The sequence below is a fragment of the Rutidosis leptorrhynchoides genome, chromosome 7, assembly GCF_046630445.1.
Source record: "Rutidosis leptorrhynchoides isolate AG116_Rl617_1_P2 chromosome 7, CSIRO_AGI_Rlap_v1, whole genome shotgun sequence".
Taxonomy (NCBI): domain Eukaryota; kingdom Viridiplantae; phylum Streptophyta; class Magnoliopsida; order Asterales; family Asteraceae; genus Rutidosis; species Rutidosis leptorrhynchoides.
Window position 1 is genome coordinate 318,604,075 of NC_092339.1, and position 26,878 is coordinate 318,630,952.

Genomic DNA, 26,878 nt, shown 5'->3' on the forward strand with positions numbered 1-26,878 from the left:
TTCACTTAATACCTAAAACATATCATTAAACTATTTCTGTAAAACAAATCGTGTATTCACGGGTCATTTCAATAGTTACTTAAAAACCCAAACCAAAATTCCCTAACCCCGTGCTCAACATATTTGGACGTTCACCTTAAATAAGCCAAAACTTGTTAATTTACTTGTACAAAAATACAATCTAAACTCTACTCATATATTTACTTAATACAACAAAGTTTTGACATGTAGTAGATTCTTATAAATATCACATATCCAACACAAATGAAATATAGAATACATTGTGAAAGGGAAATAGAATACCACACACATACATGGATCTAAAATGAGTACTTTGTATGAGTTATTTTATTAGGCAAAACATAGATGCTATTAACATCTATGTTAGATACAACAAGGGTCTAACTTGTTTAATGTGCAAATCTGTCTTACAACTTTATTTATATTATAGATGTTTGAATCAAGTGAATAAGCTTATCCAAATTAGTGATGGATGAACCAGAAGGACTAACACATGTCTCCTCAGCCTTATTCTTCAAAACAATTGCATTTTTCCTCATTTCAATTCCTTTTTCTCCACTCATCAAGTCCATAACTAGTTTTGCAACATCATCCCTCTTCACATCATTATCAATCTCCATAGCAACACCCCATTTGTTACAACTTAACCAACAATTCAACGGTTGGTCTCCAAACCAAGGCCAACAAACCATCGGCACACCACTAGTAATGCTTTCAATCGTCGAATTCCATCCACTGTGTGTTAAAAACCCTCCTATTGACGGATGATTTAAAACTTCTTCTTGCGCGCACCAATTAGCCAACAAACTTCTATCTCTCGTTTCTTCTAATAATTCACTTGGAAGGACGACAGACTCACCAATCACAAGATCAGGACGTATAATCCACAAAAATGAATAGTTACTTTTTGCAAGTCCCCAACCAAACTCAACTAACTGTTGAGGTGTCATTATAGTGATGCTACCAAAATTTACATAAATAACTGACCGTGGCGCTTTAGAGTCTAGCCAACTTAAACATTCGGATTCTTCTTTCCAAAGATTTGATTTAATAGATGATGCTACCGTTTTGTCTACTGTTTTGTTCTCGAGTAAATGCAAAGGACCAATTCCATAACATGGAGGAAATTTTGAAGATAATTCGTCTAAAATTTCGTTCTCTAACTCATAAAACGTGTTGAAAAAGATGGCAGAAGCTCTTTTCGCTCTTTCTAATTGCAAACAAATATACTCAAACATTATTTCGTCATCTGGATGGATGTATCTAATCCAAGCTGGAATATGTTTAATGCTAGGTATAGAATCTAGAGTTGTATCCAAATAACCATTTACTTGAAAACTTGAATCTGCATATAAAAAAACAAGATTAAAAGTTAATACTTATAAGAAAATGCATATCATTATAAAATAAATAAATAAAATAATCTACCTATAGTTTCTATTAAAATTCCATAATCATGATGTCATTATTAGGCTAATTCTTTTGTTAAAGAAAAAATAAAAAAAAACAAAACAAAAAAATCTAAGAATGGTGGGTGATGTCATTAATCTAAATAATTTTGAATTAAAATTAAATCTTATTGATTAATTATTATTATTATTAAATCTTGTTAATAATTATTTTAATTATTAAAATTAAATAATTTTGAATTATTTTAATTAATTATTTTGAATTGAGTACGAGAAGGTATAAAAGCTAGGCAGAAGGAAACTAATTTTAAATTTATATATTAATTTACACTTTTAAAATAAAATGACAACCAATATTATCTCTTATGATTGGATGTGGATTGTTTAATATGCATTTTAGGTGTTTGATGAAATGTCTAGCTGGCGAGTTTCTTAGTCAGACTCTGTGGTTCCACGGGTCATTAAACTAAATGACTTTTGCATTTACATTCACTTAATACCTAAAACATATCATTAAACTGTTTTATTTAAACAAACTCGTAGTTTCACGGGTTATATCACTAGTATAAATATATAATGTAATACTCCGGATAAGAATAAGAATTGGCTTCATATATTTCTTCGTCACAAAACCTTATAACATGACACATAATGTTAAAAAATGTAACCAAGAGAATTCAAATGAAAAAACAAATGATGACATTAGCTTTCAGGATTAAAAATGTTACTTCCGACTTCCCGAGATATTTAGAAATTAGAAATGTAAACTTCCAGAGTAGTAGACATTTTTGAGACACATATTTTCCTATATCATATATTGTGTATTTGTATACAATAGAAATTCAAACATTAATTAGAAAAAAAGTATACATACGTTCTCAAATATTTTCGTCTTTTGTATGCATAAATTAGTATATTATAAATATATCATTACAGCCCATTGGATTAGGAAGGTGATCCTCACACAACACTTTTTGATCCATATACAACTAATTACCTATTATACCCTTAATTATACTTATAATAATAATATAAGTTCAACTCATTAGGGGCAAAACTGTGAATTTATGAGACAAAAGTGTACATTAATCAAAAAGTGATGTATGAGAATCACCTCCCATTGGATTACTGTTCACACAATTATTATATTGATTAAAGGGTATTTTTGTCTTTTAACTTACAACTCATTTGATTACTGTTCACACCATTATTATATTGGTTAAAGGGTAATTTCATCTTTTAGCACTCAACATTGGGGTTACATTTGTCATTTTACATCAACACTCAAGGATATTTTGGTCTTTTCATTTCATGACATTTATTTATATGATTTCTTAATAAAATAAAGGAAAAATCTAAAGACAACCCTTAAAGCTATCATTAAACAAATTTAGACATGAATTCAATGATTCTACCTTCATGGTAGCCATCCACATGTGTTAATAACTTCTCCAATGTACCACTATATTTTGCCTAAGTTAATTTTTAAAGATAGCCTTGTTTTAGAACGACAATATTTACATCGAATCCTTTCATTTAACACTCAACTAATAGTGTGATGGTTTAAAGATAGCCCTTAGAGCTACAAATAGAAAACTCCTAAAATAAAAAGGTAAATGTATAATAAAACATGATAGTATTAAACATAAGTATCAATTATATATATATATATATATATATATATATATATATATATATATATATATATATATATATATATATATATATATATCAATATAGAATATAAATTTACTACTCACTCCATGATTTAATTGCTAAAAGGTATTATATTTATATATATATATATATATATATATATATATATATATATATATATATAACCTATGTAACTACTCCACCTCCACGGTCGTGCCATCAATACTAATAGTAAGTATCAATATAGTAAGTATCAATCAATACTAATAGTTCGATGGTTTAAAGATAACCCTTAGAACTACAAATAAAAAACTCTCAAAATAAAAAGGTAAATCTATAATAAAACATGATAGTATTAGATATAAGTATCAATCAATTTCAATATAGTAAGATAATCTTTATATTTCACTAATACTTTTATGATTTCTTTTATGATGAAAGATTCTCATGATTATTTTAAGTTTAGTGATAAATTCAACTAGAAATAGGAGGTGCGCGCTTCGCTGTGCTCTGCAATTTTTTACAGCATTATGTTTGATATGCAAATATTACGATACTGTATACATTCGCATCACTTAAAAACTAAAGAATTAATTAAAATATTTGAACTACTTATCCAGTATTCGTGCAATTCTATGTTTCATCAAAGAATGTACAAATTATATTGAATAATGTACATGCTTGTTAGTGTTATTAAAAAATTATATTGAAGGGTTCCTCTCATACCGCTATTCCTTATTTTTTTACAACAGTAAAACAAGTTAATTATATATTTATATGTACAGGTGGAGCTTTATTTGGGTAGCGTATGTATTTACAACAATAAAACCTGTTAATTATTTTTTGGGTGAAGCTTTATTTAGGCAAAGGAGAGGCTCTCATTTCTTCTAAAATATAGGTATAGATAAATAATGAAATATTTAGCTCTTTGATTTTAGGCTTTTGAATCTGAAAATCGAAGTATGATGAACATGGGATCATGATGCTCAATTGTGGATGGCTCATGGATTAGGAAGGTGTAATGTGATTGATTGATGTTGTAAGGGGTGTCCCATGATGCTTGTTTTCAAACAGAAAAACAAAATGTATCAGTAAAAAAGAAAAAATATATATATATAGGTGGGTCAAAATAGAAATGACTTTGGATTATATCACCTTTACCATGGAAAAGAGTTGTTTAAACGACAGTTGATGTAAAACGGAAAACTACATTCCATACCCTTTGTTGTTATATATATGTGGAATACTATATAACACATAGATCCACTATTTTTATGAATTGATGAGTTGTATGGTATAACTCATCAATGCATGAAAATAGTGGATCTATCAATTATAGTGTTGGATTTATCAACACCGGTCTTCGTTTTTTTTTTTAAATAATGCTTATATTCAATTTTTTTTTTCTAAAATAAATAGTCTCTTCTTCCCAAATTAATACTCCCTCCGTCCCATTACAAGTGTCCACTTACTTTTTGCACACAGTTTTAGGAAATCCCACTAACTTCATTTTCCAGCAATCAGAAATCTTCTCTCTCCAGAATAATCTCTTCTCATTGGTTGAAACACAAAGTGGACACTTGAAATGGGACATCCCAAAATAGAAATGTGGACACTTCTGGTGGAACGTAGGTAGTAATAATGTTTTCCTTTTTAGTTGTCTTAAATTAATAGTGTACTTACATAAATAGCTAAGAATAATAAGGTAAAATTCGTTTTTGGGTTCGCCGAGGAAACCTCCATATCGACAACTACATTGGGTGTAACATTACGTAAATAGCTAAGAATAATAAGGTAAAATTCGTTTTTGGGTTCGAGGAAACCTCCATATCGACAACTACATTGGGTCCCTACTAGCGAGTATACCCCTAGGTGACGAGTCCCCCGAGCGACGAGATCTGTAACCGGGTGAATTGCGCACATTGGCGCTCGCTCCGGTCAAAAGCCCATTTTAATTCGATCTTGGGCGTTACAAAGATTCGAACATGGGTCTCCTTCTTCATAGGGAACTCGGTGGCCACTGAGCTATCAAGTGGTTAGGTAAAGTTCTTTTATATTCTTGTTTTGTTCATATATAAAAGATAAAGATATAAGTAAAGAGTAAGGGGTATTGACATAATAAAAACGTTTTCTCCGGGTATTAAGGGGCGGTCATAAAAATTCATATCTCAGATCACGATGCCGGAATCAGCATGGGAAGATCGCATTACCAAAAAAGTGAAGACGGATGGTTCTTAAAGGTAAGGAATTCTAGTAACAACGTTAAACCTATTCCAAATCCTTACGTGAAATTGAAATCTAGGGTTCTGTATGCATCATTGTTTTGTGACAAATCTAATAGATAGGGTGGATCGTAAAGCTCTCTGGTTGCTTTGCGAATCCTACAGAAATATTGTTGATTCATATGTGCATTTAAACGTACAAAGCACGATAAACAGTTCAGACTTGTTAGGTTTTCGGAAGATAAAGATGATGAAAAATTTGCTAGGGTTTTATCATCTAATTGGGGTCGACAAAGTACGGTTATACGCATGTGTGGCGAGGTTTAACAGGGATCTAAAGGCCAATGTTAGTCATGTTCACAAAGTACCAACAATGGTCGCTCATGTACAGAATCATAATAAAGGTTACTCCTGTTTGTTCTGATAAAATTCGGGTTCTTATGCAGAAACTGTTAAAGGAGAGAATAGAAAAATGTCTAAACAAACGATGAAAATTTCAAGAATGTTACGTTAATGGAACATGACCTTGTTCAGATTTCAAATCCGGTGGAGTCATTATTGATTAAGCTTAAAGACGTGTCTTCAATGTGGTATATCCATACGGTTATTAGAGAAGAGGGTTTTGAGAATGTTGTGATAAAAGACATAAAACGTATAGGTGGTTTGTGGTTATGGGTGACTTTTTCATTGGTGGATGCATGCTCGTATTTCAAGATCAATACAATGATGATATCGTTGTGCTCGTTAATTAGACCTATAGCAAAAAAATTCGTAGTCGATGAGAGGATGATGTGAGTGGAAGTTTCGGGTATGACTCTGTGTGTGTAGAAGGCGTCCGCTTTCAGAATATTGGTCACCATGGTTGGACGTTTTATGTTCTTCGATGTCGACAATGGTGATGCAGCAAGCTTGAGTCGGGCTTGTATTGCGGCAAGGAGTAATGAGTTGGTGTCGGAGAACATTAATGGGGTTAACATTAATGGTGTTGGTTAACATTAATGGGGTTGGGTATGAGGTACATGTGAGGGAGGTTGGAACGTGGAACCCTTCTTTGATCGACTTGAGTGATTCTGATGACGAATCCACTCCCTCATGTTTTGCTCAAGAAAATAAAGACAATGAGGATGAGGTATTTTTTGTACATGAAGAACAAGTTAATTTGAAAGATCAAGTAAATGATTTAAATGGTACAGAAGGGGAGAAAGAAACGGTTCAACAAGTGGAGTCAAAAGGTACTGGATTTTCTAGTGTGTTCTTTAATGAGATTAATAATTTGCTACTGCAGGGGTTAAATCTGGCTTAGATGTAGCAAAGATCAACCAATTATTCAAAGAATTTGTTGATCATATTGGTGTATTTACTAATCACCCATGAAGTTGCTTTCTTTGAATACAAGGGGGAGTTGGAAAAGGAGGAAAAGGGTATGGGTGAAGGAGATGTGTTATGCGAATAACACTTAGTTACTTGGGATTCAGAATCGAAAACGAAAAGTTTAGAGTTGTTTCGAATTAAATCAATGTGGTGTAAATTTGCATTCGACTACGCTTGCAGTTTTTTTAGAGGCTTTGTTATTTCGATTTGGGATCCCAATTTTTCGATAAAGAATGCATTTGGAATAATGATAATTATTTGATAGTAAAAGGGAAGCGGATTGGTATACAATCGACCTTTTTCATGGTTAAAGTATATGGTCTGAATGTTTCTAATTATAATCTTAAGAGGCAATTATGAGATGGGTTGAATACTTTTATGAGGGAACATGAACGAGATTATGTTTTCTTCGGTGACATGAGCGAAGTGGTGGATGAATCGGAAAGATTGGGTTCATTGTTTAATAGAGACGAGGCTAATGTGTTCAGATCATTTATCGGTAATAATGGGTTGGTGGATGTACCTCTTGGTGGTAGAAGATATACTTGGTGAATAAAACTACTACAAAGATGAGCCTATTAAAGAATAAAGTAAAATACCTGCAAGCTTTGGCAAAACTACTTGGGGCAGGGGGCGCCCGCCCCAGTAGATTTTTTTTTCAGTGTAAAAAATTTTGATTTTTCGACTTTACCCCCAATGGATTTTGTTTTGCCCCAAAAGCTATTTTTTCTGCCCAAAAACCTTCAAATTAAGCTCAAAATTCTCTAACTTTTGTCCAAAAACCTTTAAATTTTGCCAAAATTCTTCAACTTTTGTTCAAAAACCTTCAACTTTTGCCCAAAAACCTTCAACTTTTGCCAAAAAAACCTCCATAATTTGCCTAAAAACCTCAATATTTTGTCTCAAAACCTCCATATTTTGTCCAAACAAATTGCTACGATTTTAATTTATTTTTTGCCCCCGGTGAAAAAATCGTAGTTCCGCTACTGCCTGCAAGTTTGTAGTTTCCATTCAAGGTAATTTGACTATTGGATCAGAGAAATTTACTCTTATCATGTCCAAATATAGAGGGTCACAAGGAACAATAAGCAGCAGCAGAAATCAATAGCGGCAAAGACAGCAGTCAACAGACGGCTCTATAACTAGCCTTTTTCCATTTATGCCAAAGTGGTTCCAAAATGTGTTTGGAACCATATCTCAACTAGGAAATAGCTGTTAGGCCATTGTTTGTATATAATCATGTTCATATGTATTTGTAGAACACACAATTCAGTTTGAAATAACTGAAACATTATCAATAAACATTATTCAACTCTTATATTCAATTGAAAACAGAGCCGAATCAATAGAGTTTTGATTACACCTAACGTTTTTAATTGTTTTGCAGATTTGAAACTTGTCACCTTAGTTATAGGTTGGTCCCACCACCTCCCGTTACTTTTTCATTGCGCTAAAATGGATTTCGGGCCCATTGCGTTTCAATGCTTAATTCTTGGAACTCTTATGAAGAATTTCATGATATCTTTTCTAATGTTGCGGGTGAAATATTGAGTGATGGTAGTCTCACATTACATGACAAAATGAAATATATTAAAGGCAAGATAAAGATATGGGCCAAGAATAAGCCTGCTAGCGATTCGAACAGGAAGGTTGTGATATTGCAGTTTAATTATATTAAAGAAATAGAAGCTAAGGTTGAGTCTAATAGCCCAGTTACAGAAGATATGGTTGAAGTCTCTAACTTGATTCATGATTTGGATAAAATTTTAAGTATATAAGAAGAGGATATATTACGAAAATTGTGAGTGTAGTGGGATGTGGAGCGTGACGAGAACCCAATGTTCTTCCACAACCTTATCAAACACAAACGTAATTCTACCATAATAAATTCGTGGATCCTGGCACATCATTCGTGAACCCTAGTATGGTACCGGAGGTTGTGTTATCTTCGCATGAGCGTAATTTATTGGAGGCGAACGCTACGGAAGATGAAATTCGTGATGCGATTAAGAGTTGCGGAAGTAACAAAACTACCGGCCCTGATGGTTTCTTGTTTGCATTTTTTAAGAAATTTTGGGATATTCTTAAACACGAATTGGTGTCCACAATTTCAATAGCTCAATAAATCGATGCCTAAAGGTGTGGCCTTGGCATTTATAACCTTGATCCAGAAGGTTTCTAAACCTACGTTCATTAAAGAGTTTCAGCCCATATCACTCAATGATGTTACTTACAAATTGATTACCAAGATTCTTGCTTCGAAAATGGTAAAGGTTATGGATAAAATTATATGTGGTGAACAATCGTCGTTTATTTCCGGTCGTCAAAATATTTGATGGTCCTCTTATCCTAACCGAGACTACCAGGTGGTATAAGCATGTTAAAGAAAAGCTCCTTATCTTCAAAATTAATTTTGAGAAGGCATACGATATGGTACGTTGAGACTTCCTTGATTATATGTTGGAATTAATGGGTTTTGGTTCAGTGTGGAGGTCATGGTTTCAGATGTCTCTCACATCAGTAAGAACATCAATTTGCATTAATGGTAGTCCTACTAGGAAGTTTACAGTTAAAAGAGGAATGAGACAAGGCTATCCTTTGAGCCCATTTCTTTTTTTCGTCGTTATGGAGGTCCTTTGTTTATTTATTCAACGGGAAATTATTTTGGGCCGAATTCATGGTGCTACAGTGGGATCATTTTCTTTAAATATTTCACACCTTTTATATGTCGATGACGCTATCTAAGTGTCGAAATGGAGTAGTATTAATCTGTTACACATGCTGGAAGTACTCGATGCATTCAAAGCAAGTTCCAGACTGAACATTAATGTTGCAAATTCTTCATTTTTTGGCATTAGTGTTTCAAGCGTGGAGTTAGACTAATTTGTGTCGATCGCAAATTGCTTTAAAGGTATTTTTCCTTTTACTTATTTAAGATTGCTTATAAGCGTATCTATACATTGTAAAGCTTTTTGGAAGGAATTATTAGAGTGATTTAAAAAGAAATTACCAGGGTGGAAGGCTAATTTAATTATCGATAGGTGGTCGACTTATGTTGATACGCTTAGTTTGTGTTAGGAATTCGATAGGTCCCAACAACACAAGTGATTGATCATAATCACTAACCCACAAACGACAAACGAATAATTAAAGCATAACGATAGTTAAAACATAAAACGACACGGGATATAACGCGGTTATATCCTAACTCCAAACACGGAGAAGGGTTTACTCCACGGGCGCAAACCAGAGATTTTCTTATATTATTGTGCACACATTACAATGAGGCTAGGGGTTACAATTTATAAGAAGAGTTAAACTTGTCCACCAAGTTAAACTTGTCCTTCAAGCAAAAGACATTCCATAAATATATTACTTGCTCCATACTCCATTCCTACTAGAAGATTTAATTAAGGCAACAGAATCTCTACGACTTGTTCACCAAGTTAAGCTCCCTACAACTTGTTCACCAAGTCAAGCGCCTTGTTCATCAAGTCACGTCTTGTTCCTTTGATCAAATTCTTCACACCTTTAACAATCTCCCACTTGAAGACTTTGAGCAAACTCTTCACTACTCAACAATCTCCCACTTGAAGATTTTGAACAAACCCGAACATCAATCTCCATTTCATCCAAGAAAATCAAATCACCATTAAACCGCCAAACTCCAATTGGGACACGCACACTCCTATCACATTCTTCGAATAAGCAGACTTTCGATACAAGGTCTTCAACATTACTTTTCGGAATTAGAAACAAATAAGCGCCTCAACTGTCAATGTTGTTCAAACACCCATAGCAACTCCCGATCTCCTCTCAGCTACGACTTTTGATACCGCTGGAATCAAACATCCGGGTCACGCCGCTCTTCCACACTAGAGGGAAGGAAGTCTTTTGACACCAAAACCGCTAAGCTTCAACCCGATCTCCAGTTACTAACAAGGGTACTCTCGGTTTCTTGCACCACCATCTTCTTACACAAGAAGATCAATTGAAGTATGCGAAACTTCAAATATAGCTATGAATTTCACAAACCCTATGTTCTCATCCCAAGCACGCTCCCACTGTACGAGTAAGAAATAAAACCGCGGCTATCCCAGAATAATCTGGTTCGTTTCATCGGTCAGTTGCAAATCTCTTTGCCATTCGAGGGTATACTTGCAGCATCCAAGTACCCTAGTGTTATAAGCACTAATCTTGTGAGGACTGGAGATCCACATCGCATAAACGTCTCTATAACTCCCATTAGTCGTCAAACTCCCACTAGCTCAATACTTTCGTCGATTACCAAACTCTCACCGAGTTCCTGACTCCCTCTAGAAAGCTCAAGTTCCAGGACTTACAAGATTATCCACTTCTACCATCACCTAAAGATTCCTAATTGGTCACCCCGAAGAAAACCGCTCGCTTTGTTGAGCAAACCATCAACCAAACACGAGCCACAGTCGAACGCGTCCTTTCTGACAACTTCAAACTAATTTCTTTAGTGAGAGAAGCTCTAACCCTGCCCACATATTCCAAATACCCTGGAATATTCGACCAATACATTGGTTGACCCGTTCAATAATCCGATGTTGGACTTTGGTTTGCAATCAATCAAACCTCCCCTCAAACCTAACTTCAACTAGGCCTTCCCTCCAATGATAGTCAATATCCAACCTTCCTTCATACCTGCCGCAACCTCGAAACACAACTTGAATGGGACCACATCAAGTTGATTTACGGTACAAGGCTCCAAGATCGACTCATCAACTGACGGCGCGCAACCGCATGCGCCAACATAAGGGTTACGCCAACCGTCGACATGTTGCAAATGTCACATTGCGCTATCCGTACATCCAGACTACAACCTGCAAGTATCCAACCTTCTCGATAACTCCTGCTCTGGATTTGTCCCACTGTTTGCTACCTTACCGCCAAAACTAGAGAGAAACCACCTTTTAGGCACACATTTGTTTCTACCCCATATTCGATGTATGACTATTGTTTGCACTATAACAAACCTCCCCTTAAACCCAAATCCATATGGACTTCCCTTCCAACGATAGTTCGGACCCAACCTTTACCGTTGCCAAACGAAACTTCATGCTCTATGTGTGCAGACCAATGAGATTTCGATACAAGGCTCCAGGATCAACTCAACGTTACTAAGGGAACGCACGCACGCTGAGAGGTGCGCCCACAATGCCGTCCATCACATCCGGAATATATTTTGGCTCCCGTAACAAAGCTACATCTTTGAAAAAAATCACATCCTTTATCGCCCGAAGATTCGCAAAACAAATCGTCTCGCCATTCGCAACATCAAAACCAGAACTCTCTCATAAAACTGCCGCAACTTAAAAAATAGTATCTCAAGATCCAACGGTCTGATCATCACTAAAATTTTACCACTCTTAGAGCCATACTTCTGGAACATACAGTCCAAGGTTCACGTCGATCCAACGATAGACGAACCCTCTATGAATTTTCTCTCACTGCAGCTCCAAACCCGAACGACTACAATTTCGAAATAACATAATTCCAGATCTAACGGTCTGATCACTGTCAAATTTTGATCACGACTAGATCTATACATCTTTTACTTACAGTAAAATTTTCAAGGCGATCCGACGGTTAACGAACCTGTAGTAATTTTTCTTCTCTAATAGCTCCGTAACAAAACTTTGAACAGAAGCATTCGAAAAATCATATCTTGAAATCTAACAGGCCGATCATCCTCAAATTTTTACGGTCTCTAGAAATATGTATCTAGCACCTTCGATAAAGATTTCAAACTGATCGAATGGTTAACGAACGTGTTACGATTTTTCTCCTACAGCTGCGCAGTAGAATCCGAATTTTGAAAGTTCATCATTCCCTCGAACGGGACCGCAAGGAATGATAACTTAGATCCGATACCCGGATCTCTAGAAAATCTCTGTGCAACAAAACCCATCGATCCGATCATCGACCCCGTTGACTGATCCCATGATCATGATACATGTTGCATCACATCATATACCCGTCGTTCGTTCACCATACTTTCAATTCACCATCGTGCCCATACTCGAATCTTGAGCTCTGATACCACATGTTAGGAATTCGGTAGGCCCCAACAAGACAAGTGATTGATCATAATCACTAACCCACAAACGGCAAACGAATAATTAAAGTTTAACGATAAATAAAAGCATAAAACGACACGGGATATAACGTGGTTATATCCCAACTCCAAACACGGTGAAGGGTTTACTCCACGTGCGCAAACCAGAGATTTTCTTATATTATTGTGCACACATTACAATGAGGCTAGGGGTTACAATTTATAGGAAGAGTTAAACTTGTCTACCAAGTTAAACTTGTCCTTCAAGCAAAAGACATTTCATAAATATCTATTACTTGCTCCATACTCCATTCCTACTAGAAGATTTAATTAAGACAACAGAATCTCTACGAATTGTTCACCAAGTTAAGCTCCCTACAACTTGTTCACAAAGTCAAGTGCCTTGTTCATCAAGTCACGTCTTGTTCCTTTGAACAAATTCTTCACACCTTCAACAGTTTGGGGATCCCCTGGGACTTATTATTTATCAATATTTAAATGTACGGAGACTACGTTGAATGAGTTAGAAGCCTTACGGTCATGTTTATTTTTGGGTTCTACTTCCGATTCTAAATAAATGCTTTTGATCTGATGGGAACAAGTTTTGTCATCATTTGGTCACGACGGACTAAACATTGGTAGTCTAAGGGCTATTAATTATGCATTGTTATTTAAATTGATATGGAGATTTGTTACTAGTACGAATACTAAATAGTGTCATCTAACGTCCACTGGTATGCCAACCAGTGTTACTGCGCGCCGCACAGTAATGTTGCGCGCACAACATAGCTGGAAATCCGAGCAATTTTGTTCAACTTTTATAACTCGAGGGGCCTAATTGTACATAGGATATCAATGATTTTAAGGCCAAAATGTGATGACCCGGGAATTTCCGACCAAATTTAAACATAATCTTATATGATTCGACTCGATAAGCAAAGTCTATTAAACCGAGTCTCATTATGTTTGAACTATTTCATGATAACATTTGACCTTTAACTATTTCCGACGATTCACGAACCTTTAATTGTAACTAAGAATGTAAATATAAATAATTATATATAAAACTAATTATATTAGTATTAATGAACTATTAAGTAATTTTGTTATTATAAAAGATAACATTTAATAACTAAAGATTTTCATTTTGAATATATATAGTATATTGTATATAAATGATTCAAACATATTTTACCAACGTTATCAAAATATTAAATGTACAATGTTATACTTTGTAGTTAATTGTTTAATATACATAATTAATCATCTACTCAACATTTAAAACATGATTTTATATATATGGTAGTATACATATATACATAAATATAACTATATATATATGATTTTATACATAATTATTATATTATGTATATGTAGAAATTTATAATATATCTATGATGAAATAATGTACTATTTTAATAAATATATATAATACTTACATATATAAAACATTTATATTTTTCATAATTACATACATAAGTATAATATAATTAGTATGTAAATAAATATTATAATATATTTATATTAAAATGCATAAATATATAATATTCAGTATATGTTACAATACATATTACATAATTATTAAATATTACATAATAATAGATGATATTAATAAATTAAATTTAAATACAAATATAGTTGTTGTAGTAATGTTATTTGTATCGTCAAATATCAATATTTGTATTCATAATATCACTTTATATCATATAAAGATGAAATTGGATGTATAAATTAGATTATTATTACTAATATTATTATTATCGATAAAATATTAATATTATCATAATTAGTATGGTATTATTATTATTATTATTATTATTATTATTATTATTATTATTATCATTTTTACAATTATTATTATCATTAATATTATATTTATCATTATTATTAATTTTATTAATATTATTAGATATTAATAGTATTGTTATTATATATTATTATTATTAATTAAAAAAAACAGTAGGGATCTATATTATACGCTTGACCTCTGTATCCTTTATCTCTATTATTATTATTTTTTTTGTTTCTTTCCTGCTCCAAACTCGTGAACCTGTGTTGACATTTTCTCCATTTTTTATCAACCGATCTCTATTATTACAAAATGATTATGTATAATTGCAAATCAAATAAAAAGGAAATCCAATGGGATTAAAGAGCACAGCGATATTTTTTTTTTCTTCTTCTCTGCACGCTCCAATTTTTTTTCTCTTAATTCAATTTCGAATAAAGTTTCAAAATCTAAAAATGCAGAAAGGTTAGAAATCTTTCTTTGAATCTATCTGCAAAATCTCAACTCTCAAATCTTTATATCGATCTTGAATTTTGAAGTCAAAGTTTAGTTTAAAAAAAGTCAACAATTGTTCTTGAGACAAATTCGCGTTCGTGTATATGTTTCTGATCAAATTGACGATTCCAGTAGTTTTTATACATGTTTAGAAAACTATTTCGTGTTATAAACATTATCTATAATGTTATCTATTACGAAATCAATTTTTTTTGTTTTGTTCCAAGAACCGACGCTGCAGTAGGCCTTTAGTGTTTTTTTTTTTTATTTTAGAACCCAAATTATTTTTTTTTCTGTAATGTTTTGAAGCTTTAAAAGGAACCCTGATTTTTTTTTTTTTTTTTTTTTTGGTTATTGATGTTTTGTTGAATCCATGAGACTTGTGGAGAAGAAGAGGAATAGAAGAAAAACAGTTTATATATAAAATTTAAATTCGATATTAGTACAGAGAATCAGAATTGGTAGGATGGTCGAGAGTGTTTGCGTGTGAGCATGTGGTCACGAGATCGAGTCCAGAGGACGGTAGTTTTTTTTTTTTTTTTTTGAAACTCTTTTCATGTGAGGTAGTTTTCTTTTCTAATTTTATTATTGTTATTATATATTAATTATTATTAGTATTATTATTATTATTGTGATTGTTTTGATTGTTATTGTTATTGTTATTATTAGTATCATACTTGTTATCATATTTGAAAGTATTATAGACATTACTATTATTATTATGATAGGTATTAATAATATTATTATTAGTAATAAACTTATCATTTTAGTATTTTATCATCATTAGGATTATGATTATCATTATTATTATTATGAAGGAAATAAAAATATATTATTATCATCAATATTAGAATTTGTACCGGTTTATAAATAATAGTATCATCAGTACATTTACAATTAATAATATCATATTTATCAGTATCATCATTAATATTTACTAGTATTATTATGATTATCATTTATCATTTTATAAATATTAGAACCCTTATTATTAACATAAGTATGGTATTAGTATTAATATTATTTTAGAGTTATTATTATTAGTATCATTAACAGTTATCATTTTCATTTTTTTTGCTATTAGTATTATCATTATTAATAAAATTATTATTATTATTAGTAAATCATTATTATCTAAATTATTATTTTAACAAATAAATCTTTTGTACACTATATATATACTTATGGTATATACTAGGATTGTATTAATAATTCACATAACAAACTAATAAAATTTCATAAATACAATACTAACCACAAATATATGTATATAAATATATTAATGTCACTATTTATATAAACGTAAATCATTATAGATATATATACATAAAATCGATATATATATATATATATATATATATATATATATATATATATATATATATATATATATATATATATATATATATATATATATATATATATATATATATATATATATATATATATATATAAAATATAACTTAAAATATAATATAAGTATACGTTTTAAAATAAAGGTTAGAATAAATTCTACAAAACTATAATATATAAATAATACATATTAATAAATGAAATTTTGTAACTTACATTATACGTATTAATATATACACAATTGATATAGGTTCGTGAATCCGAGGCCAACCCTGCATTGTTCAATGACGTCATATGTATTTTTACTACAAAATACAGTATCGTGAGTTTCATTTGCCTTTTTACCCTTTATATTTTTGGGCTGAGAATACATGCGCAACTTTTATAACTGTTTTACGAAATTGACACAAGTACGTGAAACTACATTCTATGGTTGGATTATCGAAGTCGAATATACCCCTTTTTATTAAGTCTGGTAATCTAAAAATTAGGGAACAGACACCCTAATTGACGCGAATCCTAAAGATAGATCTATCGGGCCCAACAAGCCCCATCCAAAGTACCGGATGTTTTAGTACTTCGAAATTTATATCATGTCCGAAGGAGGATCCCGGAATGATGGGGATATTCTTATATATGCATATTGTTAATGTCGGTTACCAGGTGTTCAATCCATATGAATGATATTTTTGTCTCTATGCATGGGACGTATGTTTATGAGAAATGGAAATCTGAAATCTTGTGGTCTATTAAAATGATGGAAACGATTGTTTAAGTTAAACTAATGAACTCACCAACCTTTTGGTTGACACTTTAAAGCATGTTTATTCTCAGGTACGAAAGAAATCTTCCGCTGTGTATTTGCTCATTTTATAGATATTACTTGGAGTCATTCATGGCATATTTCAAAAGACGTTGCATTCGAGTCGTCGAGTTCATCAAGATTATTATCAAGTCAATTATAGTTGGATATATTATGAAATGGTATGCATGCCTGTCAACTTTCGATGTAATGAAAGTTTGTCTTTTCAAAAACGAATGCAATGTTTGTAAAATGTATCATATAGAGGTCAAGTATCTCGCGATGTAATCAACTGTTGTGAATCGTTTATAATCGATATGGACTTCGTCCGGATAGATTAGGACGGGTCTTCACAGTTGGTATCAGAGCGGTGGTCTTAGCGAACCAGGTCTTGCATTAGTGAGTCTAACTGATAGTCGTTAGAATGCATTAATGAGTCTGGACTTCGACCGTGTTTGCATGTCAAAAGTTTTGCTTATCATTTAGTGTCGAAAAATTATTTACTTATCATCCTTAAAGTCTAAGACACGTCTTACTGCCTTTATTGCATAGACAGTGTATAGTTAAATTCATATCTTAGCGTATCTGTTATTGTTACCTTTGCCTGACAGCTTCCGTAGATTCCTCCGTAGCTTATGGGATTTTAGTATTATATATGCATATGTAAATTATGTATTGCAGGGTACTAATCTACATCCTATAATCTATTTCTTATCGAAAATCCTTCATCTGATCGTACGAGATGAATCCCTCAACCAGTTCGAGTCCATCTGATTTCGATAGCTATTTCGATAGTTATTCCGACAGCTATTTCGATATGGATTTCCACTCGAGCTCCGAAAGCAGAGTAACCGGAATGAATCGATCAATTAGCCATCATCTATTCTGAATGAATTGGAGATGGGTTCGTAGTCGACTTAATCAATGGAAACGCGAAGAAGGCGATCATTTCCACTAACCAAATTCACCTCTTGACAATGGACCTAAAACGTTTACCGGCGAACCTGTTCGAGACACTATTTTCTCTCTCATTTCCAAAGTATCTCATCACGATCATATACTATCTCAGATTCTAAACCTCATTCATCCGCTGGTCCGAACCGACAATCATCCCGGTGTAATAGAAGAAGTTAACGAACTTCGCGCATAAGTTGTAGTCTTGGAAAATATGGTGCAAAACGTACCAGCTTCATCCAAATCACCGGCACCAACGGTACCACCAACAACCTAAATTTCAATATCACATGCCTCAACATCTCAATCTATACCTCGAGTATAATCATCATTCTACATGACATTCTACATCAGTTATCTTCGTTCGACATGGTGATTATGTAATCTCTAATGTTTTAGAGATTATTTATTCTAGTTCCAACTGAAAACTAAATGAGTTTAATATCATGTTAACTCATTAAATTCATGATTACATCTGAAGAAAATATATATGTATATATGTTTTCATAAAGATTGTAATTAAAAATTCTTTTGTACAAACTGTTAATAATAAAAATATTTTAACGGGTAGGTAATACCCGAGGAATATTTAAATTTCACATTAATAAGTTACACTGTATATTCTTCGAATCTGATTCAACAGTTATTCACTATCCTATTTACAACCACCGGGATACTTATCCGTTCACCAAAGAATAACTATTTTCATTCAAATTCAATTTCATATTTGAATTTTGACCTATCAGAATCCAACAAGTGGCATAATGAAGAAATAATGGACACAATAAAAATTGATTAGAAACAGACTAATTAACAATATTAAATTTTATTAAGAAACCACGCTAACAAAATCCTAGCTAACTGTTAATTCCGTATTACATTTTATTTATCGCAATTTATTTATCGCAATTTATTTTATCGCAATTTATATTCTCGCAATTTTATTTATTGTCATTTAATTTCTGTTATTTACTTTACGCACTTTATTTATCGTCATTTAATTTCTGTTATTTATTTTACGCACTTTAAATATCGGGACACGTATACAAGGTTTTGACATATCATATCGACACATCTATATATATTATTTGGAATCACCATAGACACTCTATATGCAGTAATGATCGAGTTCTCTATACAGGGTTGAGGTTGATTCTATAATAATATATATACTTTGAGTTGTGATCGAGTCTGAGACATGTACACGGGTCACGATACGTATTAATTAATTCAAATATTATATATTAAACTATATATGAATGATTGCACTGTCAACTGTGGACTATCGACTGTGGACTAATAACATTGGACAATTAAAATGAATTAAAATATTGAATATAACATATGAAACTAAACAATTCTTCAAGTTTGCCACTTGATTTCGTCTTAAACCTCATTTGTATCTTCACGATTACATTCTGCGTTCAAACCTTTCATGATTCTTGAAAACACCTCAATCGATAGGATGAATCAACCGCACTTCATCTACGGAAGGAAAGATTTATGCATATAGTTATGCACCTGAGAAACTCTCGGCAATTGAGTAAAAGTTCAACACGTAGCCGCGTCAGATCCTTTGGCATTTATTAACAAAAACAACTTTGCGATCCCTTTTCAAAATTAGCCAATTTTGTCACAACTCCAACAAGTCAACTTCGACTTTTCGTACGAAACAACCTTATTATAACGTTTATATATACGCGTGCTCTTTTATTGTTACCAGGTAACCTTTCATATTCCATCATATTACCATCAGCGTTTAATCATCTAAAAACACAATTCTCCTGAAACCACCTCGGATTAATAACCGATGATTCAGATATCATAGCATTAAATGCAGAGGAAACAGAAAAATGGTAGATGGTCTAAACGGACAAAAGTTTGATGATAAAGAAAGGAGTGTTAGGAATGCTCGATAGAAAATTGGGTATTGAAAAACAGATTGAGTTACCCATGAAGGAGACCAAGGACAAATACAAGGACCAAATCCTATATTCAAAGGATTCAGGTAATTCTGGATCCGTTGAAATCTTTAGAGAATATCTTGCTCCGAAGTCATGTTAAAATCTTGCGGAAAATCTTTCTCCATCAACCGTCGAACTTAGAAATTCCAAAATATCATCATCAATATCTTTGATATTTCTGAGGATATTTTCATAAATATTCTCGTCCGAAATTATATACCTCTTCGTACTTCCTGTGTATCAATATATTGGAAACATTCAATAGAAAATATAGTACCGAAAAGCAGATTATGCGAAACTATGAAGAAAGCCGTGGATAAATCACAAAGAATAAGTTTGACTTCAAAGAATCCAAATAATTCAATGTCTGCTAAAGTCTATAGTGAATAACTTGCTCCTTACTCTAAACCCTTGCAGACAATAGTTTCTATCATCCTCTGATCTTAGATATTCTGAGATATTATCGTACCTTTCATTATAAATATCCTCCATATTTCTGGAGATATTTTTATAACTATTCTTATCTGAAATCATTAATCTTTTCGTGCTATCAGTATTACATCATATAGAAACTGTTAGTTTCTATATTCTGTAAATTTTCAAGCTTAAAATATGAATGTTATTGTAGTAATGATGGGAACTGATGCATGAGTTAGTATAATATAATGACACTTGATCAACGTGATTATATTACAGTAAGTCATGCTGAGTTTCTAAATGAAACGTGATGATTCACAGATCATAACGTCATCATGTGCCATGTTACATAACTCTTTCATCCTACTTAACTCCGTAACAAATCAAGAAAATGTATTCTTGATGGTTCTATCTTCCGTGATGTTGATAAATTTGAAAATCAAATCGTGCTATCACGTTCCTTCATGCTTAGAACATTATAATCATTCGAAACTCTATATCTATAAATTCTGGACCATTATTCGCTTGACTTGAAGTCGGGAAGAGAAAACAAAAGCATAGAGCTTTGAAATATAAGGGAGAATATAAAGTCCGATAACAACACATAAATTACAAACCGTGTATATCAATGTTTATCGCAACATAAAGACACGGGAGAATTAAAAACATTATAATCCCGAGGGCGAAGTAGAAGAAAGCAGATTCCTCTGGTGGAAGTTGGAAAAGGAGAATGATTGTTGCGATAGTAAGGATGAGGACAAGGATCAGAACTGGATTAATCATTTTCAGAATCTTTTGGATGTATGAACTAAGAAAGAAAGTATAAGAATGGTGAGAATAATGGAAAGGAAGAGCTTAATTTATACTGGAAATATCAGACGTAGTAATCGGGGCAGATCACCGTATTTAATTAAAGAGATCTTAATTTCCATAAATCCCGAAGAATCAGATTTTATAGATCTTCAAGATTTTCTTTAAATCCCTTAAATTCCGGAATTCAACCAAGGCAATGTCAAAAGTTAAGACGCGCCTTATTTTCTAAATTCAAACCTGACTACGTTAAAAGTTAAAAACAAATCTTTGTTTCTCATTTCATCCTTTTGTGAATAGCTTCATTCGCACTCTTCGAATAATTGAATTATTTTTATCCATATTACTCAATGATGATAAAACTCAAGTTATCAACTCATATTCGTCAGGAAAACATATTTATTGTTAGCTATGACGACCTCACTCAAATTTCGGGACGAAATTTCTTTAACGGGTAGGTACTGTGATGACCCGGGAATTTCCGACCAAATTTAAACATAATCTTATATGATTCGACTCGATAAGCAAAGTCTATTAAACCGAGTCTCATTATGTTTGAACTATTTCATGATAACATTTGACCTTTAACTATTTCCGACGATTCACGAACCTTTAATTGTAACTAAGAATGTAAATATAAATAATTATATATAAAACTAATTATATTAGTATTAATGAACTATTAAGTAATTTTGTTATTATAAAAGATAACATTTAATAACTAAAGATTTTCATTTTGAATATATATAGTATATTGTATATAAATGATTCAAACATATTTTACCAACGTTATCAAAATATTAAATGTACAATGTTATACTTTGTAGTTAATTGTTTAATATACATAATTAATCATCTACTCAACATTTAAAACATGATTTTATATATATGGTAGTATACATATATACATAAATATAACTATATATATATGATTTTATACATAATTATTATATTATGTATATGTAGAAATTTATAATATATCTATGATGAAATAATGTACTATTTTAATAAATATATATAATACTTACATATATAAAACATTTATATTTTTCATAATTACATACATAAGTATAATATAATTAGTATGTAAATAAATATTATAATATATTTATATTAAAATGCATAAATATATAATATTCAGTATATGTTACAATACATATTACATAATTATTAAATATTACATAATAATAGATGATATTAATAAATTAAATTTAAATACAAATATAGTTGTTGTAGTAATGTTATTTGTATCGTCAAATATCAATATTTGTATTCATAATATCACTTTATATCATATAAAGATGAAATTGGATGTATAAATTAGATTATTATTACTAATATTATTATTATCGATAAAATATTAATATTATCATAATTAGTATGGTATTATTATTATTATTATTATTATTATTATTATTATTATTATTATTATCATTTTTACAATTATTATTATCATTAATATTATATTTATCATTATTATTAATTTTATTAATATTATTAGATATTAATAGTATTGTTATTATATATTATTATTATTAATTAAAAAAAACAGTAGGGATCTATATTATACGCTTGACCTCTGTATCCTTTATCTCTATTATTATTATTTTTTTTGTTTCTTTCCTGCTCCAAACTCGTGAACCTGTGTTGACATTTTCTCCATTTTTTATCAACCGATCTCTATTATTACAAAATGATTATGTATAATTGCAAATCAAATAAAAAGGAAATCCAATGGGATTAAAGAGCACAGCGATATTTTTTTTTTCTTCTTCTCTGCACGCTCCAATTTTTTTTTCTCTTAATTCAATTTCGAATAAAGTTTCAAAATCTAAAAATGCAGAAAGGTTAGAAATCTTTCTTTGAATCTATCTGCAAAATCTCAACTCTCAAATCTTTATATCGATCTTGAATTTTGAAGTCAAAGTTTAGTTTAAAAAAAGTCAACAATTGTTCTTGAGACAAATTCGCGTTCGTGTATATGTTTCTGATCAAATTGACGATTCCAGTAGTTTTTATACATGTTTAGAAAACTATTTCGTGTTATAAACATTATCTATAATGTTATCTATTACGAAATCAATTTTTTTTGTTTTGTTCCAAGAACCGACGCTGCAGTAGGCCTTTAGTGTTTTTTTTTTTTATTTTAGAACCCAAATTATTTTTTTTTCTGTAATGTTTTGAAGCTTTAAAAGGAACCCTGATTTTTTTTTTTTTTTTTTTTTTTGGTTATTGATGTTTTGTTGAATCCATGAGACTTGTGGAGAAGAAGAGGAATAGAAGAAAAACAGTTTATATATAAAATTTAAATTCGATATTAGTACAGAGAATCAGAATTGGTGGGATGGTCGAGAGTGTTTGCGTGTGAGCATGTGGTCACGAGATCGAGTCCAGAGGACGGTAGTTTTTTTTTTTTTTTTGAAACTCTTTTCATATGAGGTAGTTTTCTTTTCTAATTTTATTATTGTTATTATATATTAATTATTATTAGTATTATTATTATTATTGTGATTGTTTTGATTGTTATTGTTATTGTTATTATTAGTATCATACTTGTTATCATATTTGAAAGTATTATAGACATTACTATTATTATTATGATAGGTATTAATAATATTATTATTAGTAATAAACTTATCATTTTAGTATTTTATCATCATTAGGATTATGATTATCATTATTATTATTATGAAGGAAATAAAAATATATTATTATCATCAATATTAGAATTTGTACCGGTTTATAAATAATAGTATCATCAGTACATTTACAATTAATAATATCATATTTATCAGTATCATCATTAATATTTACTAGTATTATTATGATTATCATTTATCATTTTATAAATATTAGAACCCTTATTATTAACATAAGTATGGTATTAGTATTAATATTATTTTAGAGTTATTATTATTAGTATCATTAACAGTTATCATTTTCATTTTTTTTGCTATTAGTATTATCATTATTAATAAAATTATTATTATTATTAGTAAATCATTATTATCTAAATTATTATTTTAACAAATAAATCTTTTGTACACTATATATATACTTATGGTATATACTAGGATTGTATTAATAATTCACATAACAAACTAATAAAATTTCATAAATACAATACTAACCACAAATATATGTATATAAATATATTAATGTCACTATTTATATAAACGTAAATCATTATAGATATATATACATAAAATCGATATATATATATATATATATATATATATAAAATATAACTTAAAATATAATATAAGTATACGTTTTAAAATAAAGGTTAGAATAAATTCTACAAAACTATAATATATAAATAATACATATTAATAAATGAAATTTTGTAACTTACATTATACGTATTAATATATACACAATTGATATAGGTTCGTGAATCCGAGGCCAACCCTGCATTGTTCAATGACGTCATATGTATTTTTACTACAAAATACAGTATCGTGAGTTTCATTTGCCTTTTTACCCTTTATATTTTTGGGCTGAGAATACATGCGCAACTTTTATAACTGTTTTACGAAATTGACACAAGTACGTGAAACTACATTCTATGGTTGGATTATCGAAGTCGAATATGCCCCTTTTTATTAAGTCTGGTAATCTAAGAATTAGGGAACAGACACCCTAATTGACGCGAATCCTAAAGATAGATCTATCGGGCCCAACAAGCCCCATCCAAAGTACCGGATGTTTTAGTACTTCGAAATTTATATCATGTCCGAAGGAGGATCCCGGAATGATGGGGATATTCTTATATATGCATATTGTTAATGTCGGTTACCAGGTGTTCAATCCATATGAATGATATTTTTGTCTCTATGCATGGGACGTATGTTTATGAGAAATGGAAATCTGAAATCTTGTGGTCTATTAAAATGATGGAAACGATTGTTTAAGTTAAACTAATGAACTCACCAACCTTTTGGTTGACACTTTAAAGCATGTTTATTCTCAGGTACGAAAGAAATCTTCCGCTGTGTATTTGCTCATTTTATAGATATTACTTGGAGTCATTCATGGCATATTTCAAAAGACGTTGCATTCGAGTCGTCGAGTTCATCAAGATTATTATCAAGTCAATTATAGTTGGATATATTATGAAATGGTATGCATGCCTGTCAACTTTCGATGTAATGAAAGTTTGTCTTTTCAAAAACGAATGCAATGTTTGTAAAATGTATCATATAGAGGTCAAGTATCTCGCGATGTAATCAACTGTTGTGAATCGTTTATAATCGATATGGACTTCGTCCGGATGGATTAGGACGGGTCTTCACACAAAATGGGGTTTGGAACTTCATTCTTCTTCCAAAAGGTTCCAGAAAGCTCTCACCTAATTAGTGAGAGAAACCCTGGAGAGAGAAAGCTTAAATTGAAGTAGAAGGTGGTGATTTCAACCCATTTTGGAACTCATCCTCAGTATTCCAACTAATAGACTTTATTCTGTTGCTTGAAGTAAACCCTAATCCTAATTTCATTGTTTGATTCTCGATTTTGTGTTAGGGTGTGGGTTAATGAGGATAATAAACTCTTATATCTTAAAGATTTGGGTTTATTGAGTCTAGTTTGGGTGAGTAGCCCTCAAATGTGGGTTTTCGGTCGAATGATTGATTTTGGTCTTATAATTTTGTAATAGGTGTCATTCTCTTATGCATTTGGGTGTTTGAGAATCATGGTGTGCATGAGAACTTCTTGTTGGTCAAAATCTAAATGTCGATTTGAAATGTATCAAACTAGAGTTTGAGTCTAGTTTTGGTGATTTGGATATAGTACTTGGATTAATGATGATTATGGTGTCAAAGTGTGTTTTGTGAAGTATAATCACTACTTCACTAGTGATTATGGGTAACCCTAGGTTGGTTATTTGGGTGTCAAGTGTAAATGGGTCAATTTTGCAATTGTAGGGGTTATGGGTTGTAAGAGTTGGGTGAATAGCTAAATTGTTGAATTTAGTTTGATATTTGGTTAATGTAATAGGTGAATTACATTGACGACTTGTGAGATTCGGAAATTGTTTCATTAAAGAAGATAAGGTGAGTGTAATAATTGTATATGTATGTGTGCATAACTTGTATGTATGATGTGTGGAAAAACCGGCGAATATTTGTCTACATGGAGAAGTGCCCGTGTGTTCAGTGCTCTATATGTCGTTCATCGACGGGTATGTAGTAATCATGGTTAACCATAGGTGTCGTGGTTGAACTTATGTTCTATTAACGTTTTGTGTGACGTCATGGTAGAACTCATGTTCAAACATCGTGTCGGTGCGTGCTATTGGTGGATTTCATGTGCGTCATGATCACATTGATTGTTGGATAGCATGCTAGTTGGTATATGCAATATATGTATAATTTGTGTGTGCATATGTATGATTATTATTCTCACTAAGCGTTAGCTTACGATTTTGTTGTTTAATCTTTTTATAGATTCGGGCACGAGCAAGGGGAACGGTAAGCCAGACAATTAGCTTACGTTTTGATGATGCATTGGGACTAAGAGAACAAGCTTGCTT

The 26,878-nt window shown here is 31.4% G+C and overlaps 1 protein-coding gene across 1 annotated transcript in view; it reads right to left on the minus strand.

Annotated features, from left to right (window-relative positions):
* Window positions 1–325: 325 nt before the first annotated feature.
* Window positions 326–26,878, minus strand: part of LOC139858056 (7-deoxyloganetin glucosyltransferase-like) — a 31,117-nt gene continuing 4,564 nt past the window's right edge. Inside the window, exon 2 of the mRNA XM_071846907.1 lies at window positions 326–1,366. Coding sequence (XP_071703008.1) covers window positions 441–1,366 — 926 coding nt within the window. The 3' untranslated portion in view covers window positions 326–440. The remainder of the gene's footprint in view (window positions 1,367–26,878) is intronic.